Source organism: Lolium perenne, chromosome 7, assembly GCF_019359855.2.
Source record: "Lolium perenne isolate Kyuss_39 chromosome 7, Kyuss_2.0, whole genome shotgun sequence".
Lineage (NCBI taxonomy): Eukaryota > Viridiplantae > Streptophyta > Magnoliopsida > Poales > Poaceae > Lolium > Lolium perenne.
The window spans coordinates 120764370-120787487 of record NC_067250.2 but is presented as its reverse complement, the minus strand read 5'-3'; the positions used below and the strand labels follow the sequence as shown (position 1 = coordinate 120787487).

The window sequence follows — 23118 nt, the reverse complement described above, 5'->3', positions numbered from 1 at the left end:
GGAGTCTTAGTCATTTTTCCCATTAGACATGCTTCGCATCTATCAAGTGACTCAAAGTCAAGTGATTCAAGTAATCCATCGGTATGGAGTTTCTTCATGCGTTTCACTCCAATATGACCAAGACGACAGTGCCACATATAAGTAGAATTATCATTCAATTTAATTCGCTTAGCATCAATGTTATGTATATGTGTATCACTACTATCGAGATCTAACAGAAATAAGCCATTCTTTTCAGGTGCTCGACCATAAAAGATATTATTCATAAAAATAGAACAACCATTATTCTCAGACTTGAATGAATAACCGTCTTGCATTAAACAAGATCCAGATATAATGTTCATGCTCAACGCGGGTACAAAATAACAATTATTGAGGCTTAAAACTAATCCCGAAGGTAGATGTAGAGGAAGTGTGCCGACGGCGATCACATCGACTTTGGATCCATTTCCAACGCGCATGGTCACTTCATCCTTTAGTAGTCTTCGTTTATTCTTTAGTTCCTGTTTCGAGTTACAAATATGAGCAACCGAACCAGTATCAAATACCCAGGTACTAGTACGAGAACCAGTAAGATAAACATCTATAACATGTATATCAGATATACCTTCTTTCTTCTTCTTGACAAGGCCGCTCTTCAGATCCGCCAAATACTTGGAGCAATTACGCTTCCAGTGTCCCTTCTCCTTGCAGTAATAACACTCAGCATCAGGCTTAGGGCCAGTCTTAGGTTTCACAGGAGGCGTGGCAGCTTTCTTGCCACCCTTCTTGAATTTTCCCTTAGACTTGCCCTGTTTCTTGAAACTGGTGGTCTTGTTGACCAGCAACACTTGGTGCTCTTTCTTGATCTCAATCTCAGCAGATTTCAGCATGGAGAAGAGTTCAGGTAACTCTTTGTTCATGTTCTGCATATTGTAGTTCATCACAAAGTTCTTGTAACTAGGTGGCAGTGATTGAAGGACACGATTAATCCCCAGTCTGTTAGGAATCACTATTCCCAAGTCACTGAGTTTCTTCGCATGCCCGATCATGGCGAGCATGTGCTCACTAACTGATGAGGACATGATTACCTCTGATTTGAAGGCATATCTTGGTGAAAAAGATGAGACTACGTCGAGGACGACTTCAATTCAAGTAGGGGAGGATGATGAGGACATCTCTATGATAGATACAACCAATACTCCTACAACCATATCTAAGGTACATTCGTTACTAGGAATCCTTCCTGATATATATGAGAATATGATGCTGCCTAAATCAAATGTATTTATGTTATTTAGGAATGGATCTAGCATGGACGCCAAGCATTGGATTAGGAACATGTATGGAGATGGCAGCAGACCTGCAAGGATTCAGGATGGCGTTGCAAGCGAGGATTTCAGAACATTGAAGCCACCATAGTGAAGCAACGATGCTTGGATGAATTATACAAGTTACTCCATCATAAAATTCGTCCAAAGAGTTAGTTTTGGTGCTGCGTCACCTTATTTAATGGGTCAGGCCCATGTATTTTCGGATTAGGTATTTTAGGGGATTTTAAGAGGCCATATAAGTGGAGGAAGGCCCATTTAGGGGTGTTTTTGGCCAACCCTAGCTGGTTGGACGAAAATCCCTTGACTTCCCCCATATATATCCCTCTCTAGCCATCATTAGAACTTGGATTTTGATTAGATTAAAAGTTAGTCATCGCTGCAACTCTCGTGTACTTCTTTTGAGGCCAACGCCCAGAACAAGACCGACTATTCGGAATCCCACCTTATTCAATAAAGCTTTCATCTTTCATCCGCAATATTCTGATTGCATCATTAGTTCTTACTTGTTCTCGATTTCAGGTAGGAATTAAGACCCTCGCTGGTCAGGCTGATCGTGCATCCGCAAGATCAGTAACTCCCGGAGATTGTCCTAGCGATTGCATTGGCGCACGAGCTTTGCACGTGTAGTCGGATCGTCAAGCACGAACTCCACCAACAAATCGATCTATCCACGTCTCATCGAAAGATCGGACACCTTTGCCCTATCAAGTGGTATCTGATTTCAGGTTGCTCGGTGAGATTTTACAGTTTTCCTAGTGTAGATTTGTTTTACCTATAACCCAGAAAAAGCCCCACAAAAATATATTAGGTTTAGATCATCCGTCCCATAGCCCCTGCCAAGCCATTGCATGATCTTTTCAGTTTTTGCTTTTTGAGTCTTTGTCTGCAATCGTTGTATCGCGTGCTGGTCTTAGCGTGTAGAGTCGTTAGAGTTTCGAGTTCTGATCATAGTAGTCACGTCGCCGCCGCACCATCTCCGCTTGCAGTCCTCGCCATATCACCGCCACCATATACTTCCGTCACATCTGCCATCAACTCTTTGTTGTTCCCCTTTGATTCCCATTATCGTAGGGTCTTTCTTGATCTTCGTTTCAGAGTTTTTTCGGGTTTTAGATCCGTTTTCTTGGTCAATTTCGCGTTTTCCGTCGGAATTCTGATAGCAGTCTAGCTGAAAGAAAAAAAAATTCTGGGCGCCCAACCATAGAGACCTCTATGGTCTAGCGCCAAGGTAGATTCTGCAAAAAAAAAAAATTCTGGGCGCCCTACCATAGAGACCTCTATGGTCATGCGCCACGGTTGATCCCAAAAAAAAAAAATCCGAAAAAAAAAATCTGGGCGCCCTACCATAGAGACCTCTAGGGTCATGCGCCAAGATTGAGTCCAAAAAAAAAAAAACCTAGGCGCCTTACCTTAGGTGCCTCTATCCTCCAGTGCCAGTTTCGCTGCCTCTTGCATCTTGTGCCGCATTGTGACCTCGTTGGTGATTTAGGCTCGCGTCTCTAATACGATCTAGCCTAGGACCAGCACAGTACCTTCGTTGAGCATTTACTCAATTTGCATCGCTGATTTGATTACTGTGCCACCATATCACTATACTTTGCCTTCCCAGAGCTCCACAGATTTCTCCACGTGCTTTGTGTCGACACCTGGTAATCGCTTTGTGCAATCTCGGGGAGAAGCTGATCCTTGTTGGTTGCCATATCACCTTCCTCCTGTTTGGTAAGAACTTGTAAGAGCTTTGTATTTTGCTTGACGAATTGCGCGTGAACCACCATATTCCGTAGTTTGTAGGCATATGCATTTGTGCTTTTTGGGTACTAACCATGACAGGAATTGAGGACCACGCCATCGACCCGAGTACCATGACGACTACGGAGAGGCATGTGCAACCATTTACAGGAGATCATGATCAGGTTATATCCTTACCAGTTTATGAGGGTAGATATAATACAGATGCTTATTTTGATTGGGAGTTTGAGGTTGACAATATTTTTGGATGCCATGATTTTAATGAACATGAGAAAGTAAGAATTGCCGCCCAAACTTTTATTGATCTTGCTTCCATTTGGTGGGACTGGAATTATAAAGAAAATGTTGATAATACACCTACTACTTGGGTAGATTTAAAATCTGTTTTGAGACATAAATTTGTGCCTCTTTCTCATCAACGTGAACTGCTCCTTAAACTTAAATGGTTAGAACAAGGTAGTAACACCGTACACGTTTACTATCAGGAATTTCAATTTTACATGTACCGTTGTGATATAAAGGAATTTGAGGGAAGTACTAGAAACATGTTTTTCAACGGCTTAAACCCTGATCTTAAAGTTATGTTTAAGTATATTCCTCATTCTACTATTGGTATATATGTTCGAGCTTGTGCTTTTGAGAAACACATACAGGAGAAAACGTTGGACCATTCCAACTCCTTCAAGTCATGCACACTAGCACCGGTTGTTTCTTCCAACGTTCCACGCATGAATATTGTTGTGCGAGTCGCCCAGCCACAGACTTGTGACACGTCGCTGCGAACATCTTCTACGTTGGAGTCACAAGGTAACAATGAAGGTACCGATGTTGTCCCTCCACATGAGATTGGTGAATGCAATGTTAACTTAAATATACCATGTGATGAGGTAGAAAATAATTTGGTCACACCACCTATATTAGAGGATTGTGCTGCTAATTTGATGTTATGTGATCCAACAACTCAGATAGATGATGGTTTAAGTGCACCTATTGTTGATCACCATACGCACCATACGCAGATCACCGCCATATACACCCACCATATACTTCCGCCACTGCCAGATACATCCACCATATACTTCCGCCACTTCCATATACACCCACCATATACTTCCGCCACTGCCAGATACATCCACCATATACACCCACCAGATTGTTTCCGCCACAGACATATACATCTGCCATATACCCTGTATCCTACCGCGACACACGGATTCGTGTCGTTTCTCACGCCGCGACAGAGCCCGTGTAGAATTAGGTTTTATTGTTTTTCCTACTTAGCTGTTACCTTCTAATATCATCTTGCACTGCAGAAAAATTTCCGTGAGTTAAGTTTCGGCCGCCAGTAAAGAATTGGAAGGAGAGCAAAAAAAAAAAAAGTCTGGAAACGCTTCCGAAAAAAATTTCTGGCTACATTGGTTTTTCACTTTGGCGATCACTTTTCGCCACTGGCCGTTATAGCGACATTTTTTTGGCGCCAGCGCGCTTTCCGGAGCACCCCCGAAATTTCGACAAAAAATTTCTGAGGCATATACATTTGTGCTTTTTCTGTACTAACCATGTCAAGACCAGTTGATCCGACCGCTGTTGACCCGGCCAAGATGACGTCTGAGCAGTTGCATGCACATTTCACCCACCTTTTGGGCGGGCATGCACGCGACACTGATGCGCGCATTGGTGACGTGGATGCCAAACTCACCGACGCGCTGGACAAGTTGGATGGCCTCGAGGCAGCTTTCAACTCCAAGCTCGACGCCAAGTTCCAGGAGCTTTTGACTCGGTTGCCGCCACCTCGCGACAACGTGCAACGATGCGCACGCCGCGTTCCTCGTGCGGATGTGCCCGCGGGTACCGCTCCTGCTGCAGCAGCCGCACCTGACGCGCCTTCTGATGAGGGATACAAAGACTATGAAGCGGACGCGGACGAGCAGGTCGAGGAGAACGTGCTGGACGGCGAGGAAGTCGAACAACCTGCACCGGGTCGTCCACGACAACTGAACCACAACGCTCGTCCACCTCCACGCCCGGTACGTAATGATGATGATCATGTTGCTAAACTTAAATTGAATATTCCACCATTTGAGGGTAGATATAATCCTGATGCATATCTTACATGGGAATTGGAAGTAGAACAACGCTTTGCATGTTTAAAATACCCTGAGCACTTGCGTGTTAGTGCTGCTACTTGTGAGTTCAAAGATTTTGCTTCTATTTGGTGGTCTGAACATTGTAGAGCACGTCCTGCTAATATTCCTACTACTTGGGTTGGTTTAAAACTTGCTATGCGTACTCATTTTGTTCCTCCACATTATCAGCGTGATTTACTTAAGAAATTGTCTCGCTTAGAACAAGGGAAAAATTCTGTAGAAGACTATTATCAAGAATTGCAAACTGGTATGATTCGTTGTGGTGTTGTAGAGGATAATGAGGCTATCCTTGCACGTTTCTTTGGTGGTTTGAATAAAGAGATTCAGCATATTTTAGATTATAAGGAGTACAACACTATTACTCGCTTGTTTCATCTTGCTTGCAAAGCTGAACGTGAAGTGCAGGATCGTCAACCACCATGGAGAAGAGCTAATGTTTCTGCAGGTCGTACATCGTCGTGGTCTCCGCGACAATCAGCGCCACCATCGCGTGGGACTGCACCAGCACCTACTACTTCCAAGTACACCGCGCCTGCATCACGAGCACCACCTGCTGCGACTCCACCACCATCTGCTGCCCCTCCTCGGAGTTCATCTTCCATGGCCTCCACAGGGAAGACGCGCGACATTCAATGTTGCAAATGCTTGGGATTTGGTCACATAGAGAGAGAATGCAGAACAAAGCGTGTGATGTTGGTGCGTGAAGATGGAGAATATGATTCTGCAAGTGACTTTGATGAAGATACATTGGCCCTTATTGTTGCACGTGATGGTGCCAATTCTGATTCTGAGAGCGAGATCGAGGTAATGGATGCCGACAACTGGCTGATCAAGACAGAGCTTAGTTGCACAAACGTGTGTTGAGCGTGCAATTGAGCAAAGCTGAGCATGATCAACGCCACAATCTGTTTCAAACAAGAGGCGTTGTAAAAGAGCGAGCTATAAGGATCATTATTGATGGAGGGAGCTGCAATAATCTGGCTAGCATTGACATGGTGGAGAAGCTTTCTCTTTCTACAAGACAGCGCACACATCCATACTACATTCAATGGTTTGAGAGCTCTCGGAAGCTCAAGGTAACAAGAACTACACGTGTGCATTTTACTATTGGTACATATTCTGATTTTGTTGATTGTGATGTTGTACCTATGCAAGCTTGTTCTTTGTTACTTGGTAGACCTTGGCAATTTGATAGAGAATCTGTTCATAATGGTAGAACTAATCAGTATTCTTTTATGCATGATGGAAAGAAAATTGGTCTCAAACCTATGACTCCTGAACAAATAGTAAAAGATGATCTTGCTAGAGCTAGTAGAGTAAAAAACGAGGAGAAACATAAGAGTGAAAATCAGATTGTTGCTGCAGATTTTGTGCCCCATAAGACTAATACTAAATCTGATTCGAACCATGCTACTGAAATTCGTTTGAAGAATCCTTGTTTGCTTGCTAGCAAATCTGATATTGCTGAACTTGATGTGAACACTACTCAATGCTATGCTATTATTTGCAAAGACGTTCTGTTTTCATTTGAGGATATGCCTCCTTCTTTGCCACCTGCGGTTGCTAACCTTTTGCAGGAATTCATTGATGTGTTTCCACAAGATGTTCCACCTGGATTGCCACCTATTCGTGGGATAGAACACCAGATTGACTTGATTCCAGGAGCTTCGCTGCCCAACCGTGCACCATACTGTACCAATCCTGAAGAGACGAAAGAGATTCAGCGACAAATTTAGGTTCTACAAGATAAAGGTTACATTCGTGAGTCTCTTAGTCCATGTGCTGTTCCTATTATCTTGGTACCTAAGAAGGATGGTTCTTCACGCATGTGTACTGATTGTAGAGCTATTAATAATATTACCATTCGATACCGTCATCCTATACCTCGTTTAGATGATATGCTTGATGAATTGAGTGGTTCTATTATGTTCTCTAAAGTTGATTTGCGTAGTGGTTACCACCAGATTCGTATGAAATTAGGAGATGAATGGAAAACAGCGTTTAAAACTAAGTTCGGCTTATATGAGTGGTTAGTAATGCCCTTTGATTTAACTAATGCACCTAGTACTTTCATGAGACTGATGAACGAAGTTTTACGTGCTTTTATTGGACGTTTTGTGGTGGTATACTTTGATGATATTCTGATTTATAGCAAATCTTTGGAGGAACATTTGGATCATTTACGTGTTGTTTTCAATGCTTTACGAGATGCACGTTTGTATGGTAATCTTGAGAAGTGCACCTTTTGCACCAATCGAGTTGCGTTTCTTGGCTATGTTGTTACTGCGCAGGGAATTGAAGTTGATCCAGCCAAGATTGAGGCAATTGAGAGTTGGCCGCAGCCAAAGACGGTCACATAAGTGAGGAGTTTTCTTGGCCTCGCTGGTTTCTATAGGCGCTTTGTGAAAGATTTTGGATCCATTCTTTGCGCCGCTGAATGAACTTACAAAGAAGGATGTGCCCTTTGTGTGGGGCGATGCACAACAAGACGCCTTCATGATTCTGAAAGATAAGTTAACACATGCTCCATTACTCCAACTTTCTGATTTCAATAAGACTTTTGAGCTTGAATGTGATGCTAGTGGAATTGGTTTGGGAGGTGTGCTATTACAAGAGGGCAAACCTGTTGCATATTTTAGTGAAAAATTGAGTGGGCCTAGTCTGAACTATTCTACTTATGATAAAGAATTATATGCGCTGGTCCGGACATTAGAAACTTGGCAACATTATTTATGGCCTAAAGAATTTGTTATACATTCTGATCATGAATCTTTGAAGCATATTCGTAGTCAAGCTAAGTTGAATCGTCGCCATGCAAAGTGGGTTGAGTTTATAGAGTCTTTTCCTTATGTTATCAAACACAAAAAGGGTAAAGATAATGTTATTGCTGATGCTTTGTCGCGCCGTTATACTATGCTATCTCAACTTGACTTCAAGATTTTTGGATTAGAAACCATAAAGGAACAATACTTGCTTGATGCTGATTTTAAAGATGTGTTGCTGAATTGTAAAGATGGTAGAACATGGAACAAATTCGTCCTCAATGATGGATTTGTGTTCCGTGCTAACATGCTATGCATCCCAGATGGTTCCGTTCGTCTTTTATTGTTACAGGAGGCGCATGGAGGAGGATTGATGGGTCACTTCGGTGTGAAGAAGACGGAGGATGTACTTGCTGCACACTTCTTTTGGCCACGTATGCGTTGAGATGTTGAGAGATTTATGGCACGCTGCACTACATGTCAAAAAGCTAAGTCTCGACTTAATCCACATGGTTTATATATGCCTCTTCCTGTTCCTAGTGTACCGTGGGAGGATATTTCTATGGATTTCGTTTTGGGTTTGCCTCTGCATACGTAAGGAGGGATAGTATCTTTGTTGTTGTGGATAGGTTTTCTAAGATGGCACACTTTATTCCATGTCACAAAACTGATGATGCTACACATGTTGCTGATTTGTTCTTTCGCGAAATTGTGCGTTTACATGGTGTGCCAAATACTATTGTTTCTGATCGTGATACTAAATTTCTTAGCCACTTTTGGAGATGTTTATGGGCTAAGTTGGGGACTAAATTGCTGTTTAGTACTACATGTCATCCCCAAACTGATGGACAAACTGAAGTAGTAAATCGAACTTTGTCTACTATGCTGCGGGCTGTTTTGAAGAAGAACTTAAAATTGTGGGAAGAATGTTTACCTCATGTTGAATTTGCTTACAATCGTTCGCTGCATTCTACCACTAAGATGTGCCCGTTTGAGATTGTTTATGGTTTTGTACCACATGCACCTATTGATTTGTTGCCTTTACCATCTTCTGTGCAAAATAATTTGGATGCTACAGACCGTGCTGAATTGATACTAAAATTGCATGAGACTACTAAAGACAACATAGCACGCATGAATGCTAAGTATAAAATTGCTGGGGATAGAGGAAGAAAGCATGTTGTGTTTGATGTTGGTGATCTTGTTTGGTTGCATTTGCGCAAAGATCGTTTTCCTAAATTGCGCAAGTCTAAGCTAATGCCACGCGCTGCTGGTCCTTTTAAGGTGTTAGAGAAAATAAATGATAATGCATATAAACTTGAGCTTCCTGCAGAATTGGGTCCGGTTAGTCCTACATTTAACATTGCAGATTTGAAGCCTTACTTTGGTGAAGAAGAGGAGCTTTCGTCGAGGACGACTTCAATTCAAGAAGGGGGGCATGATGAGGACATCCCATCTCTTGATACAACCGCTGTACCTACAGCCACACAAATACAAGGACCAATCACTCGAGCTCGTGCCAAACAACTTAACTATCAGGTACTTTCGTTTCTTGGAACTATTCCTCACATACATGAGAATATGATGCTGCCTAAATCAGATATGTTTGTTACTCTTAGGAATGATGGACCAAGCATGGATGAGGAGGACAAGCATTGGAGCATGATCACGCATGGAGGAGATGGCAGCAAGCGTTTGAGGATTGAAGATGACGCCGCAAGTGGAGATTTCAGAACTTTGAAGCCACCATAAGAAGAGATGAAGACATGGACGAAATATAGAGTTTCCCACTTCATAATTTCGTCCATAGCATGTTATGGTGCTGCGTCACCTTTAGTTTTGGGCCAGGCCCATGTCATTTTCGCAGGAATTAAGTCAGCCACTTTTTAGAGTCCGTATTGAAGGGGGGAAAGGCCTTCTAGGGTTTGGTTCGACCACCATACGTATGGTTGGCCGAAATCCCACCTTTTTCTCCTTTAAATACCCCCATAGCCGTCACGTTTAGACTCGGATTTTGATTAGATTAAAAGTTAGCCATCGATGCAACTCTCGTGTACTTCTTTTGAGGCCAACGCCCAGAACAAGACCGACTATTCGGAATCCCACCTTATTCAATAAAGCTTTCATCTTTCATCCGCAATATTCTGATTGCATCATTAGTTCTTACTTGTTCTCGATTTCAGGTAGGAATTAAGACCCTCGCTGGTCAGGCTGATCGTGCATCCGCAAGATCAGTAACTCCCGGAGATTGTCCTAGCGATTGCATTGGCGCACGAGCTTTGCACGTGTAGTCGGATCGTCAAGCACGAACTCCACCAACAAATCGATCTATCCACGTCTCATCGAAAGATCGGACACCTTTGCCCTATCACTAACGGAGCTGCCTTCTTCCATCATGCAGCTGAAGAAGTGTTTCGATGCTTCATAGCATTCCACGGCCGCATGAGTTTCAAAGATAGTCTTCAACTCATTGATTAACTCATGTGGATCGTGGTGCTCAAAACGTTTTTGAAGATCGGCTTCCAGACTGCATAGGATGGCACACTGAACTTGAGAGTACCGAGTTTTCCGAGTCGCGTAAACATTCTTTACTTCATCGGTTTCAGTTTCTGCAGGAGGGTCACCTAGCGGTGCATCAAGCACATATTGCAGATTTCCGCCATTGAGGAAGATCCTCACATGACGGAACCAGTTGGTGAAGTTGCTACCGTTGCTCTTAAGCTTTTCTTTCTCTAGGAACTGGTTAAAATTGATTGAGGACGCCATATCTACAACATATTTGCAATAGTTTAGACTAATGTTTATGACAAATTGAGTTCAAATTTTAATTCAACATAATTAAAAACTAGGTGAACTCCCACTCAAAACAATATCCCTCGCATTGTCTTAGTGATCACACGAACCAAATCCACCACACCAAGTCCGATCATCACGAGACAAGATGTAACTTCAATGGCGAACACTCAAAGTGTTCATCATATCAATCATATGATTCATGCTCTACCTTTCGGTATCACGTGTTCCGAGACCATGTCTGTACATGCTAGGCTCGTCAAGGCCACCTTAGTATCCGCATGTGCAAAACTGTCTTGCACCCGTTGTATGCACTTGTTGAATCTATCACACCCGATCATCACGAGATGCTTCGAAACGACAAGTCTTGGCAACGGTGCTACTAAGGATGAACACTTTATTATCTTGATATTTTAGTGAGAGGGATCATCTTATAATGCTACCGTCGCGATCTAAGCAAAATAAGATGCATAAAAGGATTAACATCACATGCAGTTCATATGTGATATGATATGGCCCTTTTGTCTTTGCGCCTATGATCTTCATCTCCAAAGCACGGACATGATCTCCATCATCAACGGGCATGATCTCCATCATCGTCGGCGAAGCACCAAGGTCAATGGCGTCGTCTTCATGATTGTCCTCCATGTAGCAACTATTACAACTACTTTGAAATACTACTCAACATGAAATTTAAAGACAACCATAAGGCTCCTGCCGGTTGCCACAATACAATAATGATCATCTCATACATAGTCATCATCACATTATGGCCATATCACATCACCAAACCCTGCAAAAACAAGTTAGACGTTCTCTAATTTGGTTTGCATATTTTACGTGGTTTAGGGTTTTCGAGTAAGATCCAATCTACCTACGAACATGAACCACAACGGTGATACTAGTGTTGTCAATAGAAGAGTAAATTGAATCTTCACTATAGTAGGAGAGACAGACACCCGCAAAGCCACTTATGCAATACAAGTTGCATGTCGAGCGTGGAGCAAATCTCATGAACGCGGTCATGTAAAGTTAGCCCGAGCCGCTTCATCCCACTATGCCACAAAGATGCAAAGTACTCAAACTAAAGATAACAAAAGCATCAACGCCCACAAAACCATTGTGTTCTACTCGTGCAACCATCTATGCATAGACACGGCTCTGATACCACTGTAGGATAACGTAGCATAGAAAACAAAAAATTTCCTACCGCGAACACGAAATCCAAGCCAAGATGCAATCTAGAAGACGGTAGCAACGAGGGGATTGTCGAGTCTCACCCTTGAAGAGATTCCAAAGCCTACAAGATGAGGCTCTTTTTGCTGCGGTAGACGTTCACTTGCCGCTTGCAAAAGCGCGTAGAAGATCTTGATCACGGCGCCACGAACGGGCAGCACCTCCGTACTCGGTCACACGTTCGGTTGTTGATGAAGACGACGTCCACCTCCCCGTTCCAGCGGGCAGCGGAAGTAGTAGCTCCTCTTGAATCCGACAGCACGACGGCGTGGTGTCGGTGGCGGTGGAGAATCCCGGCGGAGCTTCGCTAAGCGTGCGGGGAAGAAGGAGGAGTGGGGCGGCTAGGGTTTGGGGAGAGGGGGGCGCCGGCCATCTAGGGGTGCGGCCACCTTGTGGTCTTTGGGTGGCCGGCCCCCTCCCCTTGGCCCCTCATTATATAGGTGGAAGCCCCAAGTGTTGGACTACAAGTCTCCGAATAAGACCCGAACCCAAAACCTTCCATGTGATAGGGAAACCCCTTCCATGTGGGGGGGTGGCCGGCCCCCATAGGGGAGTCCACTTGGGACTCCTCCCCCTTAGGGTTGGCCGGCCATGGGAGGTGGAGTCCCTCCGGGACTCCACCTTCCTTAGTGGTTTGTTCCGGACTTTTCTAGAACCTTTCATAGAACCTTCCAGATCATTTTAAATCACATAAAATGACTTCCTATATATGAATCTTGTTCTCCGGACCATTCCGGAACTCCTCGTGATGTTCGGGATCTCATCCGGGACTTCGAACAAATATTCGAACTCCATTCCATATTCAAGTTCTACCATTTCAACATCCAACTTTAAGTGTGTCACCCTACGGTTCGCGAACTATGCGGACATGGTTGAGTACTCACTCCGACCAATAACCAATAGCGGGATCTGGAGATCCATAATGGCTCCCACATATTCAACGATGACTTAGTGATCGAATGAACCATTCACATACGATACCAATTCCCTTTGTCACGCGATATTTTACTTGTCCGAGGTTTGATCATCGGTATCACTCTATACCTTGTTCAACCTCGTCTCCTGACAAGTACTCTTTATTCGTACCGTGGTATGTGGTCTCTTATGAACTTATTCATATGCTTGCAAGACATTAGACGACATTCGACCGAGAGGGCCCAGAGTATATCTATCCGTCATCGGGATGGACAAATCCCACTGTTGATCCATATGCCTCAACTCATACTTTCCGGATACTTAATCACACCTTTATAACCACCCATTTACGCAGTGGCGTTTGATGTAATCAAAGTACCTTTCCGGTATAAGTGATTTACATGATCTCATGGTCATAAGGACTAGGTAACTATGTATCGAAAGCTTATAGCAAATAACTTAATGACGTGATCTTATGCTACGCTTAATTGGGTGTGTCCATTACATCATTCATACAATGATATAACCTTGTCATTAATAACATCCAATGTTCATGATTATGAAACTAATCATCTATTAATCAACAAGCTAGTTAAGAGGCTTACTAGGGACTCATTTGTTTGTTTACATAACACACATGTATCCATGTTTCGATTAATACAATTATAGCATGGTATATAAACATTTATCATAAACATGAAGATATATATAATAACCACTTTTATTATTGCCTCTTGGGCATATCTCCAACAATTCTCTGGATGAAAATCTTGCTCGACTTCCGTCGGTGTTGGTGACGACGTCACTGTTGGGTGTCGTTCGCCTTGTTGAAGGCGTCACTGAGGAGATCGTGCACCTCTCCCACTCCTGGTTCTTGTCTTTGGGTGAAAACCTAAATTCGCTTGTCGGATTGGCGATGGCGGCATCCTCGATGTCGCGATTTCGTTGGAAGCATCGTTTTGGAGACTTAGTACTGATGGGAGCACCTGGACTGCGGTCAAGCGGTTGGCCGAGCACTATCAATGGGGGACGTTCTTGGAGTCTGTGGTGATCGTGGGGTTGCCTCGTGGTGGCGATAGCAAAAGCACTCTCGACATGCAGACGGCGTCAGACGAGTCCTGTTTTCCGCCCTCTCAAGACCGGAGCGGCACATGCCGCCTCCCTTCGGTTATGTCTTCTCTCTCTGGTGTAGTTGAAGCCGACGAACAAGCTCGTGGCAATTGTGATCGATGCGACATGATGGGAGTGGCCTTGGTGCCGTTGCAATGAAGTCGAAGTCGTCGCATCGTAAGCACGATGGATGATGTTCGGTGACGCTGCTTGCCCCGGTGGTGTGCTTTTCTGTTTGTTTCGCTCCTAGCCTTCCTGGCGTCCTTTATGTCTAACGGTGCTTCTGTTGATGTAAAGGTTTTCGCTCGGTTTTCCTTAAATAAACTGAGCAGTTTTTGGTCTCTGTACCTTTTTCTTCTAATGAATTGAACACATCAGCTCTCCTGCTGTTATAAAAAAAACCTATAAGAGAAACTCAATGTAACCATTAGTCCATAGGGATTGTCATCAATTATAAAAACCACACATGGGGCTCCATGCTCTTTTCAATATCCCACATTTTGGTAATTGGTGACAATATCTTTGAGAGACTTGAATTTATTGCATATATTGGAAATCAAAGCCTAGTGGAGTTTCCTCTAAATATTCAACCATGCAAAGTAACAACAAGATGCAAAGTATGAAAGACAAACTCTTAAGAACAAAAAAACATAAAACCAACTCCCTTAAACCCTCGAAACTTATCCCGCAGTGACACCAATTGCCAAAATAGGTGGAAATTTAGAAGGCTAATATAGTTAGAGTTCTTCCACAAAGTGTGCATTTTTCATAATATGTGTGGAATCAAATGATACTCGAAAGAAATAAAACTATATTGAGGATCAAAGATTGCAAAAGGATAAAGAGGTGAAGAAGCTTCAACAAATGAATCAAACAATCAAATGAACTAACAAACCAAATGAAAGATATTATGATAAGATCGAAAAGAGTGTTATAAGTAACGTGCGGAAGCTTCCCAAGGTTTACGCACAAAATAGACAATTTGGATTAGAATATAAGGTGCATAAACATGGAATCATCACTCCTACAATATCATTCAAAGCAAAAAAATACCAAGTAAAATAAAATATTATGCTAACCACAAAGGAGTGTTTTACATAAAATTACGATGCTCTAGTCTGAGCAGCTAGAAGTATTGAAGATGAAGATTTGGAAGACGAAGAACCTATATGCGTCCATGATGCATGTCCATCACTTGTAGTCACAGAAGTCTCGAACACTCAAGCACAACCACGTGAAGATCAAAAATGCAACATATTCTAAACTAGAGCCGGCATCAACGAAAAATCAATCAAGGTCATAATTAATGGATGGAGTTGTCGTATGTGATGATGTCGTCAATCTTAAGTAGAGTATGTTGTGCCATGTTCAATTAACGTGATATAATGATGTCGCCAATCATAAATTCGAATACCTTTGTTTTTTGAAGATACTTGTAAAAATAAAATGTGCACGCGTGTCGGGTTAGTAAACGTTTCCGTCTGTATTGTGTTTCTAGAAGAAGAAGAAAAGAAAAACCCTCCTACTGGGCACTTGGGACGTTTGCGTCGGGTGCACGCAGCATTTCACTGGGAATCAGTCACGAAAATCGAAACAAAAGCACAAAACCAAGGTGCCAACAGAAGTTGCTAGACGCACCCATACCGGAAACCCCGCAACCACCAGCAAATCCCAGTCAGATCGATCCCCTGCGGGCTGCGGCGAGTCCATCCATGGATCCGTCCGACGCCGCGCGGCGCTCCGCTGAGCGATGGATGGGCGTGGCCGAGAAGTTGCTCATGGCGCGGGACGTCGAGGGCTGCAAGCAGTTCGTCTCCCAGGCCCTCGACGACGACCCACGCGCCACCGGCGCCGACGACCTGCTCGCCGCCGCCGACGCCCTCCTCGCCGCCCAGCGCCGCCGCCTCCCCTCCGGGATCCCCGACCCCTACGCCGTTCTTGGCCTCGACTCCGCGCTCCCGGCCTCCCGCGACCCAGACGTCGTCCACGCACACTACCGCCGCCGCTCCTTCCTGCTGAATCGATCCCACCCCGACCGCCCCTGCTCTCTCGCCTTCGCCGACGCCGCCCGCCTCGTCGCGGAAGCCTGGGCCTTTCTCTCGGACCCTCTCCGCAAAGCCTCCCTCGACTCCGACCTCGTTGCCGCTGTAGCCGCCAAAGCCGCAGCAGCTCGCGCGCCCACTCCCTCTCCCGAGAAGCAGCCGCCGCCGCCGCCGCCACAACCATCTCCACAGCCAGCCTCGTCACCGCCTGCTCGCCAGCCACGGCAGGCGGCAACGGCGTCGCCGCCAGCAAAGCGCGGCCGTCCACCGCGCGCCGCCAAACCGCAGCAGCCGCCTCCGGAGCACCAGCAGGAGGCGGAGGCGCCGAATGCGCCGCCCTTCTGGACGGCCTGCACGTCCTGCTGCCACGTGCACCAGTACGACCGCTCCTACGAGGCGTGCACTGTGCTTTGCCCCAGCTGCCGGCGGCCGTTCTTAGCCACGGCGATGTCCACACCGCCACCTATCGTGCCGGGTACCGACATGTACTACTGCTCCTGGGGCTTCTTTCCCATGGGGTTCCCGGGAGGCCCTGCGTTTGCTGGACCGGCGAATTCTCCGATGCAGCTGCCGCCCGCTTCTCTGGGGTTTTATCCGATGGGGCCATACTTGCCATTGCCAGCTCAAGCTGGCGTTGTGGAAGGCAATGTGGCTGTTCAAGCTGGCCTTGTGGAAGGCAATGTGGCTGCTCAAGCTGGCGCGGTGGAAGGCAATGTGGCTGCTCAAGCTGGCGTTGTGGAAGGCAATGTGGCTGCTCAAGCTGGCGTTATGGAAGGCAATGTGGCTGGTGGTGTTGACAGTGAGGCTGCTGTCAGTGCCACTGAGACAACGGCAGCGCCGGTGGCGCCATTGCCAGCAAAGCCCACTCATGTAAAGGTCGGGGCAAAGAAGCGAGGGCGGCCCAAAGGCAGCAAGAATAAGAATGTGGTGATTGAGATCAATTAGGATTAAGTTTTAGAGCTTCTACCATGATGGAGTGGTGAATTAGGTACGTTGCGACTGTACTGAACTCCATCATCTGTTGTAAACTGATATTCAGGGCAGCTACGCCCTTCATTTTTGTTCATGAATAATTTTCCTATTTCCTTTTGTTCAGAAGCTTAGCCTAGTGGTTTGTTGAGTTGACCTATGGTAGATTTGTTCACATTGTACAGTACATTGTAGATGTTATATGTTGTCTAGACTCTAGATGCACCCCCATCCAGATATGATGTTGTAACTTGTAGGATCATCAGATGGATAATTCCCTCGGCAAGATGTACATTAGAAATGTCAACCTGTTCCTCGTTTTGTACATTTGATTGCAAAATGTATAATATAAATGACATTGCTTTGCATTGTTAAATCCATAAATTTCTGAGCTCAGTATATGATATCTGACATTGGTGGAAAGACCTGGCAATTGTGCTGGTGAGTGGTATTTCCGTTGAATGGAATTGGCTCGGCTCAACCAGAAGTTCGGAACATCCTATAGGAATACCTTTCTGAAAATTGTCCATTTGGAACACTGATTGTTAAGATAGTAGCACTGATCAAGCACAACGACCTGGTGGAGTACATCATTTGGATTCCCGGGCTTGATCGTTGATATGAACTTGTAATTGGATCAATATTAGTCAGTTTATTTAGAATAATATTAATGATGATTCTTTTTTGCGAGAATATTAATCAGGGTTTTGACTTCGAGGGTACCCAAAAGTTTGCCGCTCTTTGCGAAAAGGTTAGCTTGGTGCATCTTCAATCTTCAGGAGGGGGTTGCTGACACCATCACCTGGATGCTATATTATGCTAAACCTGGATAGCTCCTACATTGCTATTCCAGCCTAAAAGGACGACAATTTGCTGGAATCACTGGATCGGAGAGCAACTGTCTGGAAGATTTTCGGCACCACTTAAGTGCAAGTTCTTCGTTGGCAGATCATGCATAACGGTACTTGGAAAGCTGATCAGCTTCAACCCCTTGGTTGGCCCACCTATGGACTCTGTTAAGCTTTGCAAGGGAAGAACAAGAATTGGCGTACCAACTTTTCTTCTAATGTAGGTATGTCATCAGGATTAGGAGAGCGGGGTTGAGTTATCCCACCCTTCATGAGATCCATCTCAAGCTCTGGAGCAATTAGCAACCGGCGAAAATATGTTGGATTGAGACGGTTGGATCAGAGAGAAATCATTGAAAATGGCTAGCCTCTCTCTTCGTGCTGGAATATATGGGACTAATGAAGCCTGGAAAATCGATTAGGATTAAGACTTTTGGCTTCTACGACAATGGAATAGCAAATTAGGTACGTTGCGACTGAACTGAACTCCATCGTCTGTTGTAAGCTGATGTTCAGGGCAGCTACGCCCTTCATTTTTGTTCATGAATAATTTTCTTATTTCCTTTCGTTGAGAAGCTTAGCCTAGTGGTTTGTTAAGTTGACCTATGGTAGATTTGTTTCCATGATGTGCTTTGTCTAGACTCCAGATGCACCCCCATCCAGATATGATGCTGTAACTTGTAGGATCATCAGATGGACAGTTCCCTCGGCAAGATGTACATTAGAAATGTCAACCTGTTCCTGGTTTTGTGCATCTAATTGAAAATGTACAATATAAATGAAAATACCTTTCTGAATTTGGAACATCCTATGGGGAATGTCTTTCTCAAAATGTAACCTGTCCTGGCAATAATATCAACCAGAAGTTCGGAGCATCCTATGGGAATATCTTTCTGAAAATTCCCATCTCAGTATATAGGATGCCGAACCATCAAGTTTAAAGAAGCTATTGTAGCCTGAAACCCGAAGTGTAGCCCGAGCTGCACATATTCTTTATTTTTCAAAATTCAAAAACAGCATTTTAAGATTTAAGGTATTTCTTGTAAACCCTAAACCCTTGCTTTCTTGTAAAACTCCTTAATCAATAGAATGGGCAAAGCTTTTGCCCACGTTTCAAAAAAAGAATATGGTGAAAAGATAGAAAATGTTTTTTAGGTTTTTCTTTTCTTCAAAATGCGAGTGTTACATTTGTCCGCACTCCTATTGTAGCAACATGTTAGGCCATGGACAGTGCATATAGTAAAGCTAGAAAATACAGTGTCTTGAACATGTGTGCTCTGCTCCCACTGTTGTGCGAAACAATCATGTGGCCACGATGAATGGCTAAGACAACGTGGCAAAATTAGGGAACTAATTATCATGTTTGGCTCTTTGCCATATGTTCAGTGGAACCTACGATTCACGGATGATCAAATCAGCAATAATCACATGAGCCTAATACGCCTGGGGAGTAGCTGTAGAAAAGAACTGCATGTGATTCATCAGATATCAATATATACGGCACAGCCTAGAACAGGTTAAGGCAGAAAACGTGCTAGGGACCAAAATACAGATTCCTAAGACTTCCAAGGGTACAATAAACATTTCACCTACCAAGCTTCAACGAAACAGAAGAAAGCCAGGGACCAAAGTTTAATTTCAAAGAATTGGCAAGGGCCGCGCGAACGCGTACCCCCTCTACCACAAATTACGACGTTCACTCTCCCACTTGGGGAGATGATAAGCCAACGCATCCACCAAGTGCAATGTGGACCATTGACCTAGGCCACGAGCCTTGCTGATCGCTCCTAGACCCCGTCCAGGTAAGTAATTTGCAAGGTGGGCAGGGGCGCTGCTTATATAGGCTCGTCGCTCGCCCGAACCAGCGTCAGGAACCGAGGTGGGACTAAACATCAGGAACGCTGCGTACGCTGAGTCGCTAGTGTAGCGGGAGCGCCACTTCCTTGTTTCCTGGGCCGGTTGTTTTCTGGAGGCCCACAGAGATTCAGCCCAGCCCGGTTTAAGAATCAACAATGGCCCGCTCCTTTTGCAGTGATCAATCAAAGGCATCGTACCTCATGGTTGTTCACGAGGTTCTTGCTCAATTTTTTCTAGACTAGAAAAATGAACTATCCTAACGGGAGCTCAAAATCTCAAATCATCCTACCTAGGGGTGGGCGTTCGGTCATGACCGAAAATTGGGTTTTTGTATTTCGGTCTATTTTAAATTCGGTCAGAAAAAAATGAAGACCGAAATATACTTGTTACTTTTACTACCCGACAAATTCGGGTACCTAATAATTCGGGTTCGGGTTCGGTCACGACCGAACAGTGTGGCCGACGTTGTCAATGCAAAACTTAGACATTATTTAGTAAAAGGTTGGCAACATTTTAGATGTATTTAGGATGTTTTTTTTCATTTCATATATTATTATCAATTGGCACGAATAAATGTTCAACAATCTAAACAAAAATGTAACAACGCTAGAGAAGTTTATGAACATTCAACGATATCACATCTCACGCATATCACAAAATCTAAAGATTGGGACAGTTTTACGTAAAATTCGGTCAGTTCGGTCTATTCGGTTACTTAGAACAAAATGACCGAATTTACCAAACTTAATTCGGTCTATAAAATTTTCTACCCAATATTTTATCGGTTATTTCGGTCTCGGTCTTTTCGGGTTCGGTCTCGGTCTTTTCGGTTTCGGTCTTCGGTCATCGGTTTTTTTGCCCACCGTGAATCCTACCGTGCCATATGTGATATTGCACTCGGTGCTACTGGCCCACAGATTGAAGAAACGAAGAGTCAAGATCGCAAGAGCAAACCCTTCTACAACACCAGCTTCCGTGCCCAAAAATTCAAAATGCATACCAAGAAGTACACATTGATTTTGAATGAATTTATGTCGACCGGTTCGGACACAAACACACCTATAGGCATATTTCTTCTACTTGCATCTTGTTTTAAACCCTGTATGTTAAAATAATGGTCTACATTAGTCAACGGATAAGGTTATTTAGCCTTCATTGAACATGGTGGCTTGTTCTCCTATTGTTTTGTTATACAATAGAAATATGTTCAACCAGGGCGCCACACAATATAAATTCTACCCCGTACCATATTTGGCATTTATGTTCAATCGGAAGCATCAGCGTTGAGCATGAAAATTGATCATCTCCTCAAGACAAACTATTCCATCCGTCGCAAAAAAAAGTTGTCACCGAATCTATCTAAATTTGTACGCGATTTAGAGTGTAGATACATTTAAATTAGGAAAATTTATGATCTCTATTTTGAAAAGGAGGGACTAGAAAACTTGGTGGCTTGTAGATGATCTCACGTTACATCCGAGCATACCATGACGTCCGATATCCTCACAAGCTTCCTAGTTGATGAAGAGAGGAAACATCCATTGCAACTCCTTCATATGACCACGAAGGAAAATGCAAGATAAATGCATATGTGTGGCAACAATATCACAAAGAAACATGCAAAATGAAATGCACATGCATAGTCATCGATAGAAATGCCACACGGAGGTGTGTTACGAACTTGCTCCATTTCTCCACTCCATCGGCTACAACATGCCTTGATCACATCCCACTGGCATTGTAGTGATTAGACCGGTGTAGCAACGCGAGGCATGAGCTTGAAAATTTTATCTTCGATTCGATGTCACTTCCCGGTTTGGTCACCGTCGTGCACCGCATCGATGGACACTTATGACCATGCCCACACCAAGCAAGTGTCTTCGATCTCGGTGTAGTTCACGACTCTCTTCTTCATTGACAAACACCGACGTCCTTATCTTTCGGGGCATCGGTCGCGGCCGTCGGTGGGCCGAGGTGAGGAATGACCCGCTTATTGTTCGCGCCATCATCTGGCTTCTTCCATGACACCCCCATCTTTAGCCGCGTTCGAGGAACGATGAAAGAACATTTCCCGCCCTTTTGGGTTTTGTGTGTTTGATGTCAACACAGGTACAAGTTTATGTGTGTTGATGTATACAGGTACATGATTTGATACTACTGATACGTCCATTTTGTATCACTATTTTATATCATAATTTACTGTTATTCATTGATATATTTCATATTTAGAGATGATACTTATGTTATTTTATCTATTTTGCATGTTTCATGATTATTGGAGGATCATTCACCGGAGTCAGGATTCTGCTGGAAAAAGCACCGTCAGAATGCAATATTTCTGGAGATCAACAATTGACGGAAATTACACTGAAGATCTTATTCTTCCAGAAGAATGAGCCAGTCAAAAGGAGGAGCCGAGGAGGGCCGCCATGGGCCCCCCCATAGGCCGGCGCGGGCCCTGGCCTGGCCGCGCCGCCTTGTGGGGAGGGGGCCCACAGCCCCCTTCGGCCGCCTCTCTTTCGCGTACTTCTTCTCCCCGAAAACCTAAGCTCCAGAGAATAATCACGAAGAGACATAGCCGCCTCTGCGGGGCGGAAAACACCAGAGAGAAAAGAGCTCTCCGGCATGCTGAAATCCGCCGGGGAAATTCCCTCCCGGAGGGGGAAATCGACGCCATCATCACCGTCATCGAGCTGGACTTCATTGGGATCATCATCACCATCATCTCCAGCACCGTCACCGTCATCTCCACCGCTGCACCTCGTCACCGCTGTAACATCTAGGGTTGAATCTTGATTGTTTGGTAGGGGAAACTCTCCTGGTATTGATTACTCCTTGTTATTGATGCTATTGAGTGAAACTATTGAACCAAGGTTTATGTTCAGATTGTTATTCATCATCATATCACCTATGATCATGTTCCATATGATTTCTCGTGAGTAGTTCGTTTAGTTCTTGAGGACATGGGTGAAGTCTAAATGTTAGTAGTGAACTATGTTGATTAATATTCAATGGTATGATATTTAAGTTGTGGTGTTATTCTTCTAGTGGTGTCATGTGAACGTCGACTACATGATACTTCACCTTTATGGGCCTAGGGGAATACATCTTGTATTCGTTTGCTAATTGTGGGGTTGCCGGAGTGACAGCAACCTGAACCCCCGTTGGTATATCGATGCAGGAGGGATAGCAGGATCTCAGAGTTTAGGGCTGTGGTTAGATTTATCTTAATTACTTTCTTGTATTTGCGGATGCTTGCAAGGGGTATAATCACAAGTATGTATTAGTCCTAGGAAGGGCGGTGCATTAGCATAGGTTCACCCACACAACACTTATCAAAACAATGAAGATTAATCAGCTATATGAAGCGAAAGCAC

The 23118-nt window shown here is 44.2% G+C and overlaps 1 protein-coding gene and 1 non-coding gene across 2 annotated transcripts; one reads left to right on the top strand and one right to left on the bottom strand.

Moving 5' to 3' along the window:
* The first annotated feature begins 15651 nt into the window (after nucleotides 1–15651).
* LOC127323787 (uncharacterized) lies at nucleotides 15652–18651 on the top strand. Its single transcript, XM_051351907.2, has 2 exons — nucleotides 15652–17055; nucleotides 17740–18651. The coding sequence occupies exon 1, from the start codon at nucleotides 15738–15740 to the stop codon at nucleotides 17010–17012; it is 1275 nt and encodes a 424-aa protein (XP_051207867.1). The 5' UTR covers nucleotides 15652–15737; the 3' UTR covers nucleotides 17013–17055; nucleotides 17740–18651.
* An 883-nt stretch (nucleotides 18652–19534) lies between these two features.
* Nucleotides 19535–19694, bottom strand: LOC127323969 (U1 spliceosomal RNA). The gene has a single exon (XR_007866046.1). It is a non-coding gene; the product is annotated as a U1 spliceosomal RNA (small nuclear RNA).
* Between the last annotated feature and the right edge of the window lie 3424 nt (nucleotides 19695–23118).